Source organism: Labrus bergylta, chromosome 20 (genome assembly GCF_963930695.1).
Source record: "Labrus bergylta chromosome 20, fLabBer1.1, whole genome shotgun sequence".
NCBI lineage: Eukaryota > Metazoa > Chordata > Actinopteri > Labriformes > Labridae > Labrus > Labrus bergylta.
In genome coordinates this window covers 2,547,742-2,566,111 of record NC_089214.1, presented here as the reverse complement: position 1 = coordinate 2,566,111, position 18,370 = coordinate 2,547,742, and the positions used below count along the sequence as shown (strand labels likewise).

The 18,370-nt window shown below is 40.9% G+C and overlaps 2 protein-coding genes across 2 annotated transcripts in view; one reads left to right on the top strand and one right to left on the bottom strand.

The window, feature by feature from the left end:
- Nucleotides 1-1,969: 1,969 nt before the first annotated feature.
- nom1 (nucleolar protein with MIF4G domain 1) lies at nucleotides 1,970-9,679 on the bottom strand. The gene is made up of 11 exons (XM_020652075.3): nucleotides 8,476-9,679; nucleotides 8,270-8,388; nucleotides 7,607-7,802; nucleotides 6,421-6,744; nucleotides 6,228-6,338; nucleotides 5,424-5,597; nucleotides 4,797-4,918; nucleotides 4,381-4,513; nucleotides 3,130-3,261; nucleotides 2,922-3,031; nucleotides 1,970-2,403 (listed from the first exon to the last, which is right to left on the bottom strand). Exons 1-11 carry the CDS (start codon nucleotides 9,448-9,450, stop codon nucleotides 2,226-2,228), a joined length of 2,574 nt encoding a protein of 857 aa, XP_020507731.2. The 5' UTR covers nucleotides 9,451-9,679; the 3' UTR covers nucleotides 1,970-2,225.
- Nucleotides 9,680-12,361: 2,682 nt separating this feature from the next.
- The window catches only part of lmbr1 (limb development membrane protein 1), a 37,429-nt gene continuing 31,420 nt past the window's right edge, over nucleotides 12,362-18,370 (top strand). The window contains exon 1 of the mRNA XM_020652081.2: nucleotides 12,362-12,553. Coding sequence (XP_020507737.1) covers nucleotides 12,491-12,553 — 63 coding nt within the window. The 5' untranslated portion in view covers nucleotides 12,362-12,490. The remainder of the gene's footprint in view (nucleotides 12,554-18,370) is intronic.

Sequence of the window (18,370 nt, the reverse complement as noted above, 5' to 3'; positions counted from 1 at the left end):
GAGAGAGAGAGAGAGAGAGAGGAGGGGGATACAGCTCTCTATAATGTTTAGAATCTGGACTGCAGTACCCATTTTGACCACTAGGTGTCAGAGTTACATACTGCTCCTTTAATGAAGCTGTAAACAAATGGACAAATGTTTAAATGACATCTGACTGTATTTGTTTTTCTCCCTGATGTGTTTTTTGGATGATCTATACAAACATGTGTTGTTTAAATTTGTTATTTGAGTCTTTTAATATCTAATCTTTTTTTTTTGTATGTGCGGCTTCTCGTTGTTTGTTGCTGCTGACCGTCTCGACCAGGACTCTTTGGAAAAGACATTTTTAATCTCCATGAGTTTAACAAATAAAATACAACGATGCAGCGAGTGAAGTAGATTTCCTTTGGTTGACCTTGGTGGCCCGTTCGTGACCTCCAACAAGCTCCGGCCTCTCTTGATTGATACAGACGGCACTGACGGGAGCTTATTAATAAGAGCAAGTATCAAATGTAACAGAACGACTCTGCTATGCTAACCATGCGGGCAGAGGCCGGCGTCAGCGAGCAAACAGAAGAGACCAGACTCACGGCCCCCGGGGGTCACTTCATCAGAGCGTGTAAACACTGAATGAAACCACAGCGCCGTCCCTCTCTGTTCTCGCTGCTCGTGTTTGTCACTGTCGCAGGAGGCGAGTGGAGATATCAAGAGAAAGGGACCGAAACACAGTTGTACAAACATTCACGGATCAGTTGTGTTTAAGCTCGCGATAGACTGTATTAGTGTGTGTTTCTGTTGTAAACCAGAGTCAATAGGCTCCGTTAAAGCGGGAACAATAACTCCAGCTGTGTGAATTTAACAAAATTAGCTCCTGTAATGGACTGTGTGTACGAGGTCGAAGGGAAAACGCAGGTCATAGAAGAAGAAATGATACAAGATTAGAGCTGATGCAGGAGAGAAGGTGTTTGGAAGTCAAGCTTTTAGAGAGTAAAGACGTTTAAATGACTCTTGTTTTAAAGGTCCAATCAGTGAGCTGTGTAGAGAGTGAGATGATAAAGGTATCTTACTATCTGATCAGACATTAAGGAAACATGCTATGTTGAAGTGCTGGCTTCTCTGACAACAATGCAGCAGCCAGTATGTCCTCCTTCTAACTTTAGATTCTGCTCCTGAATGCTCTGGATTTGTTTGGACCAGAGAAGGTAGGAGCTTTTAAGGCGACCCCCCCACACGGCCGTTTTGGACGCCCCTCAGTTTGTCAGATATGAGAGCAGTTATCAGGTCAACAGGTGTTGCAGCGATGGAAGCGGTCAAGAGAAGTGGTTCAGATAGAAGTGATTGTACCTGACCTAAAAAGCCTCTGCATGTTTCTAATAAGCTCCACGAGCAGAAACGTGCTCAAACTAGGATCAATATTGGAGATGCTTTTGAAAAATGGAGAGAGGTTAGAACACAGAAAGGTTTACAGACCCATGCAGAGCTGGATAAACACTGAAGCTTCAGAGTCCACCACATGGTGACCTGAGTGAGCATCTCTAGAAAGGAGGGGGGGGGGGGGGGCAGCAGCTCTCTATGATGTTTAGAATCTGGACTACAGTACCCATTTTAAACACTAGGGGTCAGAGTTACATACTGCTCCTTTAAGAAGCTGTAAACAAATGGACAAATGTTTAAATGACTCCGAGGCAGAAACATCTGGCTGTAGATGTTCTCCCTGATGTGTTTGTGATCTATACAAACATTTGCTGCTTAAATTTGTTATTTGGTTTTTTATTGTCTAATCATGTTTGTTTTGTATTTGTTTGTGTGGCTGCTCGTTGTTTGTGTTAAACTCTGTACACTGTGCTTCTTCCCGTCTCGACCAGGACACTTTGAAAAAGAGATTTTTTATCGAGGTTGGCGAGTTTCCATATTGGTTAAATTAAAAAAATAAAATAAAAATTTGGAGGTAGAAGATGTAAATGTCAAAGGGTTAACAAAACAAATGGTGTTAATGATCAAACCTTAGTTATTTATTACACACAATATAATACACAATGCATCAAAGAATATACAGAGTGTTGAGATCTGTGTGTCTCTAAAGGCATCTGTGTTTTTCAGATAAAAACAAAAACTTTGTACAAGAACTCCAAAACACACATCACAGAAAATTGTTGGTTTGTGTTCTTACAATCCTTCTTCTTCTTCTCCACAGTTTAGTGAGGTCAGTCTGTGTGTGTGTGTGTGTGTGTGTGTGTGTGTGTGTTTTACAGTTTGAGCTTGGCCTCTTTGGCCTCCATGGCTCTGGAGGCGACCTGAGCGCGCTCCGACAGCACCGATGCTTGCTCAGCTGCTCCCGGTGACGGAGCATTCTTCAGCAGAAAGTGACTGATGAAAAGCTTCAAGCCCTCCCGCAGCATTCCCAGCTTGGGAATTCCTGAAATCCTGGCGGAGGGGAGACAATGAGGGACATTGATTTCAGGCGTTCACAAGAGAAGTGGTGTCACAAGATGTGGGTTAAAGGGGCTTAACCTTTCTGAACAGGTAGAATAGACTTTCAGCTGAGCTAGCACAGTGAAATTTAAACATCCCTGTAACGACACGATGAGGAGGTCGAATCTCACAGACTTGAATCTCCTTAATATTTCTTTTTTTGGCAGCATGAGGCCCAAATTTTGGATTTCTCTAATATTTTTTTTTTTAGCTCTCTCCAATGTTTTGAATTTAGACTGCAGTACCCATTTTAAACACTAGGGGTCAGAGTTACATACTGCTCCTTTAAAACTGCTTGTAACTCCTGTGAGGAACTTTGGCGCCCCCTGTGGACAAAAACAGCACGTATTTCCTCTTTGCTGGTTCTGAACCTCCTCATAGTTTCAGACATTCAAAATAACTTTAGAAAAATAATTATTATTCACGCCGATGATCTCGTTTGTAGACATCAGTATAAATTTCAAGCTCACCTTCCAAATATGGCGGCGAGGTCCTCGGGCTCGGTTTCTTTCAGAAGTTTGGTTAGCACCTGACGCAAGAAGCGCACCGTGGGCTTATCGAGTTCTCCAAACTCGATGACCTACACAGAAAAACACACAGATAAAAGAATCACTCACATTAAAAAGGCAGACTGGAAGCAGACTGGAAGCTTCGACCTGCAGATGGCGCGTTGCTTACTTTAAGTACGGACAGAGAGAGGCTCTTCCTCTGGAGGAAGCGCGTGACCAGCTGGACCAGGTTGTTGAAGGTGCTGCTGGGAAGGTTTGACAGATCCCTGAACTTGTCCCATAGGTTGAACTGGAAAGTCATCTTAAAGAGAAAAAACAAAAAGAACATGAAGTTAAAGTCAGAGTGTATGATAAAGAGATGATTCCCACAAAGACTGCAGACAACAAACAGCCTCTCTGCTCAGGTAATCCTCGGGGAACAGATGCAGTTTACATGTGAAAAGCAAACATTCCCGCCGGCTCTGCTCTGAGCTCTTTGATGAGGACAATGGTCGTCAGTTTCAGGTATAGACCCGGCGGCGTGCAGGGGAGGAAGTACGGTCTCGCCCCCATTGTTTGTCCTCACAGTCTGAGTGGACTCATATCAGAGGTAAAGGTGTGAGAGGCTCCCACACTGCAGAGGTGAAGTGAAGGCCACACGCAGCGGGTCACACACAGTTCAAGAGACTGGGTGGTCACACACACACACACACACACACACACACACACACACACACACACACACACACACACACACACACACACACACACACACACACACACACACACACACACACACACACACACACACTAACAGATATATATATATTTTTTTTTTAACCTCTATTTATCCGGGGTCGGTCCCATTGGGATCAGAGACCTGACGAAGATGCTCAGCAACACGGTTTCAACATCTCAAACAGAACACATTAAACAACCAGAAGGTCTGGATTCAAGACTCAGCACTGAGGATTTCAGAACATTCAGGGTAACTGAGGTTTGCAGATTAAAATCAGAGTGCAGGTTGTTTCGAAGCTATTTCCAAATCTGTTCCAACGATTTAAAAATCATTACGGACGGCTTCCTAAAATGTCTGCATGTATTCACATTTTAAATTCCTGCACACAGTTTAGAAATCTAGGATCTCAGTGAGGTCTACGTCCGAGCAGCAGACCAGCTCTTCCTCTCTCTCGGGGGTCAGGCATTATTGCTGAGGGGGTCTACCAGTTTGCCGACCCTGATGTAAAGATTAATAACAATGTTAAACTATTCTGTATGAACGATAGCATGTCGACCTTTAAATGTCTTTATATTGAGCTCTTATTCCTTCAAGAATCAGAATAAGCTGTATTTTGAAAATAAAAAAATAAATACAGTGTGTGCACAGGAACAGAATTAAACATTTTTTCGACAGTCACAAGTTGTTGAAGTTTGAGTTTACCTGGAAGCGGCGGTCGTGGGAGCAGAATTTCTCTCCCAGCACGGCGTAATAAGCGTTGAAGGTTTTCTCCTGCAGGCAGCAGTCCATCAGGACGTGAACGATCTCTCTCTCCTGTTTGTCCTTCAGGCCCATCCTTCAACACGGAGCAAAACCAAAAGAATCAGAATCAGAATCAGAATCTGGGTTTATTACCAAGTACATTTACACGTACAAGGAATTTGACTTGGTGTATTGGTGCTAAACAATTAACAAGGAAATAAAGCAGAACTAGCAAGAACTTAAATAATACAGAATAAGAAGATATTACAATATATAAAATATGATTTAAAAATGTAAAATATAAAAAACACAAAATGTACATGAGAAAAGGATTCTTAAAGCCACTGAAGTGAAACATGCAGACGAGGACGACAAACCTGAGCAGCTTTTCAAACGCGTCCAGGTAATCCTCGCTGGTCATGATCACGCAGAAGATGTTTCTTCTGACCTCAGTGTTCATCCTCTGTTTGCGAGCCAGATCCAGGACTTTGGCGCTAAACTGAAACACGAGGAACGACGACATCAGTAAAGTCAGAGAGGCCTGCTGCTCATCAAAGAAGTGACCTGGATACACGCGCATACGTTCAGGTGTTTTATTTGTTGAACACAGAAACAAGACCGACTTCTCAAATGTTTCCAAAACACAACAAAACACACGAGTGAAGCCGACTTGTCCATAAAGGAAACTGGTGAGAAAACACTGAATGGTTCTGGTCCTGCACATCTTTACAGTAAACTTTTGGACCTCAGATGTTCAAACTTTATCGGAGGTAACCGGGACTCTTCAACATAACGCAACAACTGCTGCACACAAACAATGAACGCTTCAAAGATTATGAATCTGACATCTGTTTTCAGTACTTGATGCATCTTATACTTGAGCTGTACGGACATATTTAAACGTTATATAACAGTACAGGATGTTTTTAACACAGGAAAACAAAACTATCTTATTTGTAGAAAATAAAAAGAATTCTAATATCTTAAATACGGGGTTTTAGTACCTGTCCTTCAGCGGCGCCCTGTTTGGATGAAGCGTTCCCTTCTTCTTTGTTGATCATGGGCGCTCCGCTCCACGAGGAGCCGACGATCCACCAGCGGCCCACCTGCTCTGCTGCCAGGAGATTCTCCAGAGAGACCCTCAGTTTAACGTCACTGCCTCCTGCACTGCGGTTGATCTGAGGACACAGAAATAACCATAAGTGGAGCAAAAGGACACAAACACAAAATCATTTCAGAACTGCAAGAAATAAGGCGCTCTGATTCAGGTTGATTGTTTAAAAACAGTAAACACTAATAATCATGATGACAGAAACAGCAGCGCTCTGGACACTGGGTCTATAAAGGTGGAACTGTGGAGCCACCTGGTGGTGCAAGAGAAGCAACTATGAACTAACAGAAGACTGCATTAGTGATTTCACACCTGCAGAAACCTCCTGAAACACTCCTGATGTTTTCAGAGTTTCTCCTCCAGCCTCCTCGTGTTTATTCTGCAGAAAGTCAGAGTGAGCTGACGTGAGAACGCAGCAGGATATAATCAGGAGAATTCACCTGGAGCCAGTGGGAGGAGCCAGTGGGAGGGGGTGGTGACCTTTATTCCCTGTGATCGCTGCACGACCATAGACTGTCTGCACGCCACCTCTACCATCTCTAATGTGCTCTAATGAACCTGCTGCTGCATGTTTCCTGTTCTCCAGTTTGTTAATGTCTGGGTAAAAAATTGTATTCACACATGCAGCTCGCCCTGAAACAACGTCAGGACATTTACAGGAGGAGAAGGAGTGTATGTGTGAAAAGACAACACCAACCAGAGTCCTTTGCAGCTTCCTCAGTCTCTCCACGGGCTCCGGATCATAGCCTGGAATCTTCCGCATGTCATTGTTCTTCAAAGCCATCATGGTTTCAAGCATAAAACGCACCTGACGACACAAACAAACCATGACTTTGTATTTGTTTGAGGAGGTCGGGTAAATTGAAAGTGGTGAATCTGAGTCCTCTTACTCTGGTCTGATCTGTGAACTTGGAGCCCACGTTGCTGGCCTTGCGCTGCCCGTCCGAGATGAGCTCTTTGAGAGCCAGGGCGTCGTCCTTCCTCAGGCCGAAGCCGACGTTCCTCAGCACGAACAAAACCAGCTCGACGTCCTTCTCTGTGAAGGCTCCCACCAGCACTTTGAGGATGTCGAAGATGAGGACAGAGTGCACCACCTGGAAGTTATAGAGGTGACCCACGATCGCCACCAGGTTGTCGCACTCTTTGCTCTCAGCTGGATTCTTGTACGCCTCGTCAAACTTTCGCACGACCGTCTCTAAGAAATGGGCGCCGACCTGGAAAATGATGAAGAAAAAAAAAAAAAGTATATCACACACATGATTCAGACTCTTATCACTGGGCAAATCCCGTCGTTGGTTCAAACAGATAAGCAGCCCTCAAAATAACAAAATGAGAATTGACTCTTTGTTGGCTCTCTGACTCACCAATCAGAGAGCCCCGTCTCATAGCAACCGTTGCTGGGCTCCTTCCCGTTTCAGAAACTTTATTTTGGGCATTAGAAAAAAATCTAATCAATTAAATACAAATTGAAGTCATCAAATCTCGAGGCACTTCTGAATGGGAAGGAGCCCGGAGACAAGAGATTTTGTTTAACCCGGAAACAGCAACTAAGGAGGGCGGGGCTTATGCTACCAGAGGGTTACTTTCTGGTGAGGGCGGGGCTTATGCTACCAGAGGGTTACTTTCTGGTGAGGGCGGGGCTTGACAGAGGGTCAATTGTTGAAAAGTCCAAAAGTGTCATTAAATAATATCCAATAGTCCTCAGACTGTGTGGACACCAAACAGAATGCAGCTCATTATGATCCAGTTTGAGGTCGTTCACAGGACGGAGAGACGATCTCACCGAGAGATAACGATCCTACAACACGTTGAGTGACGGAGAACCGGGGTGTTAAGATATCTCTACCCCTCATTAGCTTACAGTGACGGTGTGAAAGAGTCTGATCCCTTTGGAAAAAAACAACTCGTTAACTCAGAGGATCAGAAAACCAAACTCAAACTCTTCAAAAGGAAATCCCCTCCAGAAAGTAAAACTTACACAATTGTACACACACACACACACACACACACACACACACACACACAGACACACAGACACACACACACACACACACACACACACACACACTCCTTTACCTCCAGCCCGACGGTGTGATGGAGGATGCTGACGAGCAGGACGTGCTCCATCAGCAGCCTGTCAGGCATCAGGGACGGCGTCACGCAGGCAGCGAGCAGCACCTCTGTCAGGGTGTCATTCATGTCCTTCCTGCTGCAGCTCATGTAAAGCTCCTCCAGCTGACCGCTGATGGACGCCATGTTGGGCTCGCTCAGCCTGAGAAAGTTAGAAAGCGGTTAATTGATAGGTTAATTATTTAGCGCCGTTATCTGTTATTATGAATATAATATAATCTGTCAGCGCCGATGTCAGGCCCTGTTTTCACTGCAAGTCAACAACGTGCAAGTTCATATTGGATTTTGAGCACCCTCTGCTGGACAAACTGGGTAGTGACACTATTTACAGTCTTCATCACTCCACCGACTGTTTTCTACCTGAAGTCCTCAAAAGATTAAATGTTTTCCTAAATGTACAAGTTAGAGACAAACTTGTCTTGTGCCCGAAAGTTTATTTTTTTTAGCTTTTTGGGACTTCAGGGCCTCCGTAGTTGTCTGTATTATATGACCTTAAAAAAAAAAGTTCCATATCCGTTCAAAAGGAGCCAAAACAGACGTGACAGTCTTAAATCACCCTCTGCAAAATGTTCTTGTGTTCTGTCTTCATGTGTTTGAGAGATAAGTTACCTGTTCACCAAGCCTTTCACGTTCCTCTTCAGCTTTTCAAGCTCCGCCCTGCGTTTATCATCGCCAGCGCCTCGTAAGTGAGGCGGCACGTATTTCCCCGCCGCGGCATTCACCTGGACCTTCAAACATGAAGCTTACAGTTAGATACAAAGATTGCATGAGACATTAATGGCATCACAACAGGAGGCACAAACTTCTGAACTCACCGTCTCTGACTTTGAGTCCGTTGTGGTGATGTCGCTCCTTCCTTCTTCTTCCTCCGGTTCCTCTTCGTTGTCATTGTCGGAGTCGGCTGCATCGCTCTCCTCCAGATCATCATCATCATCATCATCCTCCTCCTCCTCCTCCTCCTCCTCCTCCATTTCCTCCTCTGCTCGCTCATCATCCTCCTCCTCCTCTTCATTTTCATCATCCAATGACTCCAAGTCTTCATCGCCGGCTTCACTCGCCATCTCATCTCCAGATTCCTCTTCCTCCGACGGCTGAGACTCGTCGTCCTCCTCATCATCATCATCCAGCTTTTCAAAGTTCTCCTTGGCCAGGTCCATGTTGTCATCATCATCATCAGCGTTGTCGCCGTACACACCTGCAGCAGCAGCAGCTGATGAGCCGGAGTCCAGCACGCCCAGGATGTAATCGAGTCCGTCGGCCACAAACGACTGAGGCAGACTTTTTTTGTTCCTTCTCTTATTCATCCCCAAGTACCGCTCTAGTTTCTTTATCTCCCTGTCCTCGTCTTCATTCGCCTCCAGCAGCGCCATTCTCCTGGACTCTTGGAGTTTATTCACCTTCTTGCCGGTCTTGGAGGAAGACTTTGCTTTGGAGTTGTCAGACTGATCTTCTGCAGGAGCTTCTGACATGTCCTTTTTTTTCTTCTTCTTCTTCTTCTTCTGCTGTTTCTCAGCTGCTGTCCCAGAGTTGTCACCATCATCATCATCAAGGGCTAAACTGACGCTCTTCTTTCCCTCATAATGACTTTTCATGTTGGCCTTTTTCATCAGTCTCTTCTCTTTGCGCAGCTCCTTTCTGCTTTTCTTTTTCACAAACCTTAAAGCATGGTCACTCTCCACCTCCTCAGTGCCACTCTTTTTAACAAACTCATCCACTGCCACCATGTACTTCTGCAACACCTCGTTTCCCTTCTTCTTCTTCTTGCTGTTCGGCTTCCATTTCCCCTTCATTTGTACAAGTAACGTCGAACCAAAGCGAACCAAAGCGAACCAACGCGAACTCAAGCGCAGACTGACTTTCTTTAAAGATAGTAGTTTCTCAGCTTGGCTCAGTTAGAGCTGCTTCATACATAAACACGGATAAATATCAGATGTTTAAACAAATAAATACCTTAAACCACACATGTGTTTCCATGAGGACAACATTGTTGCTTCCTTCTTCTTCTTCGTTTAGATTTCCTGCAGACTAGACGCAGCCAAGGCGATTTGCTGCCCTCCACAGGTCATAAATAAAATCGATTTGGATGCCTTAGATCAGGGGTGTCCAAAGTGCGGCCCGAGGGCCATTTGCGGCCCTTGAGGGGATTTTTTTGCGGCCCGTGATTTCAAATGAAGAATCAGAAGATTTTGGCCCGAGGCCTTGATTAAGATTGGCACATTATCTTCTTTTTCTTTTTCATGTTAAGAAGGGCTGAACAATATTCCTAAAATAGAAAATGTTCAGTAACATGTATGTTGTTGTTTTTTTTTTTTTTAAATCTACAGATTTTACTATTTTCCACATTTTTTTGGAAACTATGAACAAAAACTTGTGCAAACAAGCGGACTGTTGTTTAACCATTTAATGATCTGAGCTACATGAACCACGTTACAGACTTGATTCTGAGAAGAAAACAAATAAAGTAGAACGAAGAAATCAAAATATTTGATTTCCTTTTATTAAAGGGTTTCTTCAACGAGCCTTTTGATTCTGATCTACAAAGCCTGACTATTTTTAAAACTATATTTAAAAAAAACAAAACCTGTGGCCCGTGAGAGATTCTAACACGACAATTTTGGCCCGTAAGAAAAAAAGTTTGGACACCACTGCCTTAGATTCTTGCACACAGCCCAGTGCGATGAAGAAATGTTATACCAGTGTTTGCTGTTTCACTGTGCTCCCTGCTGAGAAGTAACTCCTGTTTGCATAAGGTGTGATAGTTGGTGCTACCTCTCCACAGGTGCATTTTCCATCAGGGTGCTTACTAACCACTGCCAGCCCATGAGTTAGTGCACAGTGACCCAGTCTCAGCCTTGTCATTACCACACTGTCCCTCCTGTCCAGTGTTATAGTGGTGCCTGAATAAATGGGTATCCTCTTTATTTTTCCCCTAAAATGTTTTTTCAAAGTCGCCGGTCCAGCCTCTGTTGGAAAAACATGCAAGACTCTTGCATATTTAGTTAGTGCATACACTAGCCAATTAGAAACAGAGGGCAGGTACCCATGCAAACCCGACATTGTTAATGATTCTGTTTAACATAATCTGTATTTCTACTATAATAAATCCGGTCCTCCCCTCACTTTTGCCACTCTTCAGTGGAATGAGTGCTTCAGCAGACTTTAACATGTAACCCCATCTCAAGTTCTGCCTTCCTCCACCCGCCCACTCGCAAGGGAAAGGAGCCACAGGTCGGATTCGAACCCGGGAAGCCCGCTTAGAGGACCACAGCCTCTGTACATGGGGCGTGCGCACTAACCACTCTGTATATATATATTTATTTCTCGTTTACTGCACATAGTTCTGTTTACATCTAGACTTCAGACTTTACTTTACTTTTCCACTTCACAGTACAGTTATGGACAGCACGCCGACAGATAATCACAGAGGGACAAACACAACAAGATAACATGCAGACAAATATATAGACAGAGTGGGACTGAGGTGTTTTTATTTTGGCCTTTTGTTGAGGGCTGCTATGGCTGCAGTCACCAGGCTTTTGCCATATCTGGTCACTACTGCACATAGTTCTGGTTACATCTGTTAATCCGATCACTGTCCACTTATATCTACTCTTTTATATTTTGTATTTTTAAGTTAAGTTTAAGCTTTAAGTTGTATTTAAATTGACACTTTATGTTTAGGTTAAAATGTTTCATCTACCCGTACTATTGTTAATTTACTGCTCTGTGTGCCTTTGAATTGCTCCCCAGGGACAAATAAAGTTTTTTGAATTTGAACCACTGACCAAATGATTATTTACTATAATGTTTTTTTGTATTGTATGTATTATTTATATTTTATAATTTAATCATCATTTATGTACTTATTATTTTAATGATAATTATTATAATTATTTAATTATTATATTATAATTTATTATAATTGATGTTTTATAATTTAATCATCATTTATTTATTTATTATTTTTATATGTATTATTTTATTTTTTATTTATTATTATTATTATTATTAATATTATTGTTGTTGTTGTTTTCCTGTGCCGGGTTTCTGATCTACTCTCCAGTTTACTGATCCAACTCCGCTGTCACAAGGACAGATACAGGAAATCTTTCTTACCGAAGGCCATAACTCTGTACAACAGCTCACCTCATGTGAGCAGAGAACTGTCATCATGATAACATCTGTCTGTCCATACTGTCATCTGATCTGCACATGTTACATTTACAAATGATCCCTGCACTCGTGTTCATTTCATTTGTCTGTCTACTCGCCGTTATATTGTATAGTTTCTGCTGATAACATGTCTACACTCATGCACTTTAACTTATGTCAATACTGTCCATTTACAACTCTGTTTTTGCACATTTAAATGTAACATTCCTATTTAAGAGTAGTAATGCTAAGTTAAATCCTGGTTGTATATATTCACATTCTTAGTTTTTATATTTTTAGTGCTTTTTTACTTTGTATTTAATATTATATTGTGTTTAAATTTGCTAACATTGTGTGTTTGGACAACCTGCTGCTGTAACGCCACAATTTCCCAGTTTGGGATCAATAAAGTTATTTTATTCTATTCAGCAGGTGGCACTAATGCACCGATAAGCTGGTTTGCCAACCACAGAAGAAGCAGAAGAAGTGACGCATAACGTGATGACGCGGTTGATAAGAAGCAGAAGAAGTGACGCACAACGTGATGACGCGGTTTATTTTGGGGCGGTTGGTTTTCCTCCTCTGTCAGGACCGAGGGAGGGAGTTTGTCTCTGTTGTGAGAGCTAGCATGTAGTCGCCTTCTTTTTTTTTTTTTTTTAGATTTTTGCAATATGAAGAATGGAAGAAGACGATGTTTATATCAGAGAGCAGAATTTCCACAGCCAAGTTCGAGAGTACATCGTAAGTAACGCTAGTGACGGCTAACGAGCTAACGAGCTAACAAGCTAACAGCGTCCTCTGCTGCTGCACAGGGACGTTAACGGACATCTGTCAGTTTATCTCCGTTTTACACTCAAAACATCTCTGTTTCTAATCACTAATGTGTATTTCTCTGTTTCTAATCACTAATGTGTATTTCTCTGTTTCTAATCACTAATATGTATTTCTCTGGTTCTAATAACTAATATGTATTTCTCTGTTTTTAATAACTAATATGTGTTTTTTATTTATTCATTTTACATGTATATTTAACAGGGAATGCAATAATGAACATTACTTCATATGTAAAATACAAAAGCAGGTTTTTTTGCAGGTGGATATTTGGCTGCTCTCTGTCCCTTTGCTGACTTTTAGGATGAAATCAGAAGAATTAGACTTAAAGACAGACATAAACATGACACTTTAAAAATACAGAAACATTATAAACTCAATATGAACAAGAGATTAAATGAGAACAACTTTAAAATGAGAGGAAACACAGTCAATGCTCACAGACTTTTTTTTTTTTTTTTTAATTTTTTGTAAATTTTATTTAATTCAAAGAAACAATAAAATTAAGAAAAATATAAAATCTTAAATGTTTAATGAAAAGGAGCAGAAAGAAGACTAATCCCTCTTTCACAAAACATTAATTAAAACAAAACAAAACACTTAATTCAAAAACAATTTAAATTTAATTAAATTGGCTGCAGGTAAACACAGCCACTGGCAGCCCCCCTGTAAGTCCTCCTTAACAATTCATTATACACTGTACAAAGTATTTCACAATAAGTTTTTGTTACAGGATCACAAAACAAAACAGTATCTCAGTGACATATTTCCACATATTTATTCAACAAACTGGCTTTAATGTTTCTTTTAAATATCATGTTTGATTTTGATTCTTTAGTTTCTCTGTTGAGATTCCTTTCACAGTAAAACATCGTTCCCTCAATTTGGTTCTGAATCTCGGTTTGTTAAAGATCTCTGTTCCTTTTAAATTATAACGGCTTTCCCTTTTTTCAAATCTGTTTTGGATGGTTTTTTTTTGCAATGTTTTCTGACTAGCTTTAAACATAATTTGCAGAATACTGTAATCAACTAATTCATGAAATTTCAACAACTTTAACTGAATGAATATCGGGTTTGATGGAGCTCTATACCGACTTCTACTGATGATTCTTATGGCTCTTTTTTGCAAAATGAAAATTGAATGGGTGAATGTTTTACAGGCACTTCACCATACTTCAACACAGTATGTGAGATATGGAAAAATCAATGAGTTATATAAAATGTACAATGCTTTATTATCTAATGAATCCTTAACTTTGCTTCAGTTTCAGATACTGTTTTTTACTTTGTGGCTACAAAACCTCTGAACTCTTATTTAATTAGTTTAGTTTAGTTTATTTGCACATTTTTTTTTTAAATAAGAGTCAAACAGAAAATTAAAACAAATAAAGAATAAAACACGTGCAGGTGAGGGCTTATCTCAAAACCTCACCTTAAGAGATTAAACAAAGTTAAAATAAAATACAGTAAAAATAACAAAGTAAGAATATTTACTATCACAAATAAAATGTACCCAATTGAAAATAACATACAAACATTGAAAACATAAAAATAGAGCAAAACAGGACAAATCTTTCTGACATCAACGCATTTCTGATTAAATTAAAACAGGGACAGTGTAACCATATGGAACACTTTCCATGTGTAGTCCCTTTGACAGGTTGGTGGTACACACGTAAACACATATACATAACATACAAGAACAACATAAACATTGTTGTTGTGCATTAGTTGACAGACACATTCATAGTTAACTTATAATTCTGACATGAGGGTCAATGTCCGTCTGAAGCGAGGAATGAGATAGACACTAGAGGTGTGGGGAAAAAATCTTTAAAGCATAGTATCGTGATATTTTGTGTGGTGATATTATATTGATTCATGTCCGCCAAGTATTGATATTTACATTATATTGAAAGGAAAATGCTTATTTTTAGCTGAAGGGGTTGCGCAGTTAATTTTAAACAAGTTGCATTGTTAAAAATTACTGCAGTCTTACAGTCGTCCATACATGTTTGTGTTCAGTTGAGTTTGATAACCCCTGAATTCCACCAGATGCATGATCGGTCTGTCTCCGCTCCTTTACGGCAGTAGAGCTGATAGATTTTTACTTTATTCACTGGGCGTGCCTCCACTGGCTCTTCTGCGCTGCTTCTCTGCAGCAGATGCACAAGGCTTCTATTTTTGCAGGATGCCGGAGCCCGACCCATCAATTTACCACAGAACAGGAAGTCAGACACCAAAAAAATAATACGAAAAAATCTGTTTCATTTTCAGTATAAAACACTCAGTTTTAATGTTTCAGAACAATGGCCGTATGTGTGTTTGTTGATGTGTTTATAAGGGTTTTTAAAGGATATCTAAATCAAATCATCATTTATATATCATGATTCCCTCCCACGATTCAGAATTTTTCAACAAAAAACTTTATTGCACTCGGACAAAAACACGTGTCGTCTAGTGCCATGATGTCTGAATCATCGGCTGGTCTATGGCCCGATTAATGAATTAAATGAATGTTTTGCTTCACGCTGTGAGTGTGACTGATACCTGAAGAGAAGCTGGGATTTTTCTGAAGCAAAGATGTGAACCTAGTGTGAATGCAGCTTGTTCTGAATGCAAAGGGAAGTAGCAGCAAGTGAATCACTGTCATTTAGAAAGACGATTGTATGAATCAAGATCGTGATTTATTTTACGATTAATCGTGTAGTCATAGTGAGATATGTTTAAAACCTTTTATATTATTTTATGGAGTGAGTGAGTGTTCCAACACAATTAATAATCATAGTTTCATAAGAAAGTAAAAAGTGTAAGAAGTGTACTTTTGATCATATAGAAGAGGCTGTTACAACTTGTCTGAACGTCGTCATGGAGACGATCTGTGGTGACTTCTTAACAGTTCAGTCTGAATGTGTTCAGTTCTTTAGGACGTTATCTCTTTTTTAATGGCTCATATTATTAGCAGACCTTTGGGGCAGGACACTGAGCTCTTTTTGTGATATATTGATTACAAGAAGTTCTGTCTGATCTTGTCTGACAGTTTTTTCCCTACTGCCACTTCTTTGTGGGCTGGTCACTTGAATGTGCATCACATATTAAAAAAGATAATAACTCTTCTTGTTATGCTGAGACCGGAAGTACAGAATCTTCTTTGGCCATAATCCACGTTGTTGTGTCTTGATGTCTCGTCCTAATTTCTCAAAACAACAGTTTAAGTGAGATGATTTAAGAGGGGACACGTTGTCTGCAGCAGGGCTTCTTGAATAATCTTGATAAACACGACCGAAATATGGAAACTATCAAGTGTCTCTGTGGAGCAACATGCAATCTCAACATCTCAGCTGAAGCTTGCACATGTTGTCCTAAGCGTCTTCTCAGTGTCCCATATCGAACTTCTGTACCTATGATCTCTTTGCATGAGGCTGTGATGACACTGAATCTCTTAATGCCTATGCTGACTCAGCATATGGATTGACTTCTAGGAGCTTTAAATGATATTGGTGTGCAGGCGATATTGGTGTGCAGGCGTTAAACATTAGTCTGCTGTTTTTAAAAAAAGTTGTTACACATGACTTAGAAATAGGATAGACCTGAAGTGTGGGAAACCGATTATCCTGTAATATGGTCCGTACTGTAAAACATTAGCTAAAGAATGCAAGGACAACCTTGTTTATGTGATCGCTGAGGTGAAAACAGGACGCTGTGTAACAGTCTGATGTCACATTTCCCAACTTCCACCTCGAAATATCTACATGTTACATCATTCTTATGCTTTCTTAAATAAGAATGATTTTTCTTTTTTGAAGCAGAAGTCTGTCTTCTAATCACGTTTATTAAAAGCAGAAACCTCCAGTGTTCTGAAATGAAGCCGATGCTGAAGTGCAAAATCCTGCAGCTCCTCGAGTGTCCACTAGAGGCTGGCTGCAGAAGTCACACACCCGTTCAAAAGTCTGTTTTTACAGCAGAGATGAACATGTTTACAGCCTGGTTCAAAAAACCAAATAGGTGTGATTAGCTCATGTCTGGATGGACACACACTGTACGGGGGGTGAATGTTTTGATGACTCATCAGTTTTGATTTGATGAAGGATAAGAGTTATTCACAATAAGGCGTGTAGCTGACCTGATTGACAGGTGGGCGCGGTGTAACGGTTTGTCAGGAGGTTTAAAACCCGCCTCAGCTCCAGCTCTCAGCCTGTCGTTAGGTTGACTGAAAGTTAGACTGAGACAGCATTTGCAGCATGGAGACCGCCATTGAGGGGACTCCAGCGCCCCCTGCAGGAACAGATGGATGATGTCACTCGGGTCGCCATTAATTTTTAAGCCATTCAGTCTGTGGTTAATTATAACTCCTTACAGTGCATGTACCTGTAACTCGTGTGGACAAATCTGAAATGTGATTACTGCTAAAATACCCCAATAATAGAACTACTACAGAGCTTAGATAAAGGCGAAGCAGCTCATCTAGTTGCAAGATTTGTACCATCTTCCCTCAAGAAAAACTTTAACTACCGCCCTTGACCTCCAGCTCGAGTCATCTATCATAAAAGTGTGAAATACAAGTGTGAAATACTGTTCCTGAGTTGGTTGGGGTGTGCTTGCAAACCGCCCCCCTCCTGACTTGATACCTGCTCCTCTTCCATTGCTTACAGAACTACTCTTTATTTATTTTTTTAGATGAAAACAGGGCGATCATGTGTTGTTGGGTCTGTCCCAGTTTATCTGCTCTGTGCACCTGATTCTGTGTTGTTCTAGGCGTTAATCTATTTTTGTCTTACACCACTGTCACCACAGAGATCATAGCTTTACATGTATCAGCTGTCTTAGTGTTTGAAAGGGACTGCAGAGGATATGAAAAATGTTTTCTCTACTGCTATCATATAACACCACATACCCAGCAGATTGACCGAGGAGGTCTGGCACCTTTTTTTGATGTCATTTCGTCCTTCTGAAATGTACACGCTCGGCCTGCTGTCTGGCTGAGTCATCTCATAATCCCACTTTGGGACATGATGAGTTGTGCAATGTTGACAGGGAGCAAAGTGCTGAAGTGGGAGCTTCTAACATTAGTTAAGTCCCGGACCCGGTCACAGTAGAAGGAGGAATGTGGAAGGTGATCTTTCTGTAAGACCATCCAGCTTGTTTAAAGGCTGCTGGTACCTAATAAATTCCATTCAGTGGCAACTTCTGGAACACTCAGACCAAAACATGATGCATTACTCACTTGTGTTCTCTGAAGTTATCTACTTATAACTTACTATTTCTGCAATCTTTAATGGCAAAATCACATTTATCTTCATTATTATGAGCAGTGATACATGTTTATTGACATCATATTATACAATTATAGAGCACAGGCGATATTTGACTGGACAAGTCTGCATCCTCTTTGTATTCTTCACTCTGCCCTTACTGGACGATACACTGAGATCATCAACAACAACGCCTTTTCAAACTATTAAAGCTGAATCAGTCTGTTCATCATCTGGCTATTTTATTATTTAATCAGCTTTGCATATTAGTACCGTAATGTGAACATTTTCTGTTTCAGTCTGTCATTGTTAATACGTTTTTTTTGTCATGATCATGATAAAATAACCAACCCCAAAAATAATCTGTGTAACAACAACTTGCTTGAATGTTTTATGTTTTTTAAAGATTTATTTTTTGGGGCATTTTATGTCTTTATTTTAGAGATAAGACAGTGGATAGAGTCAGAAATTGGAG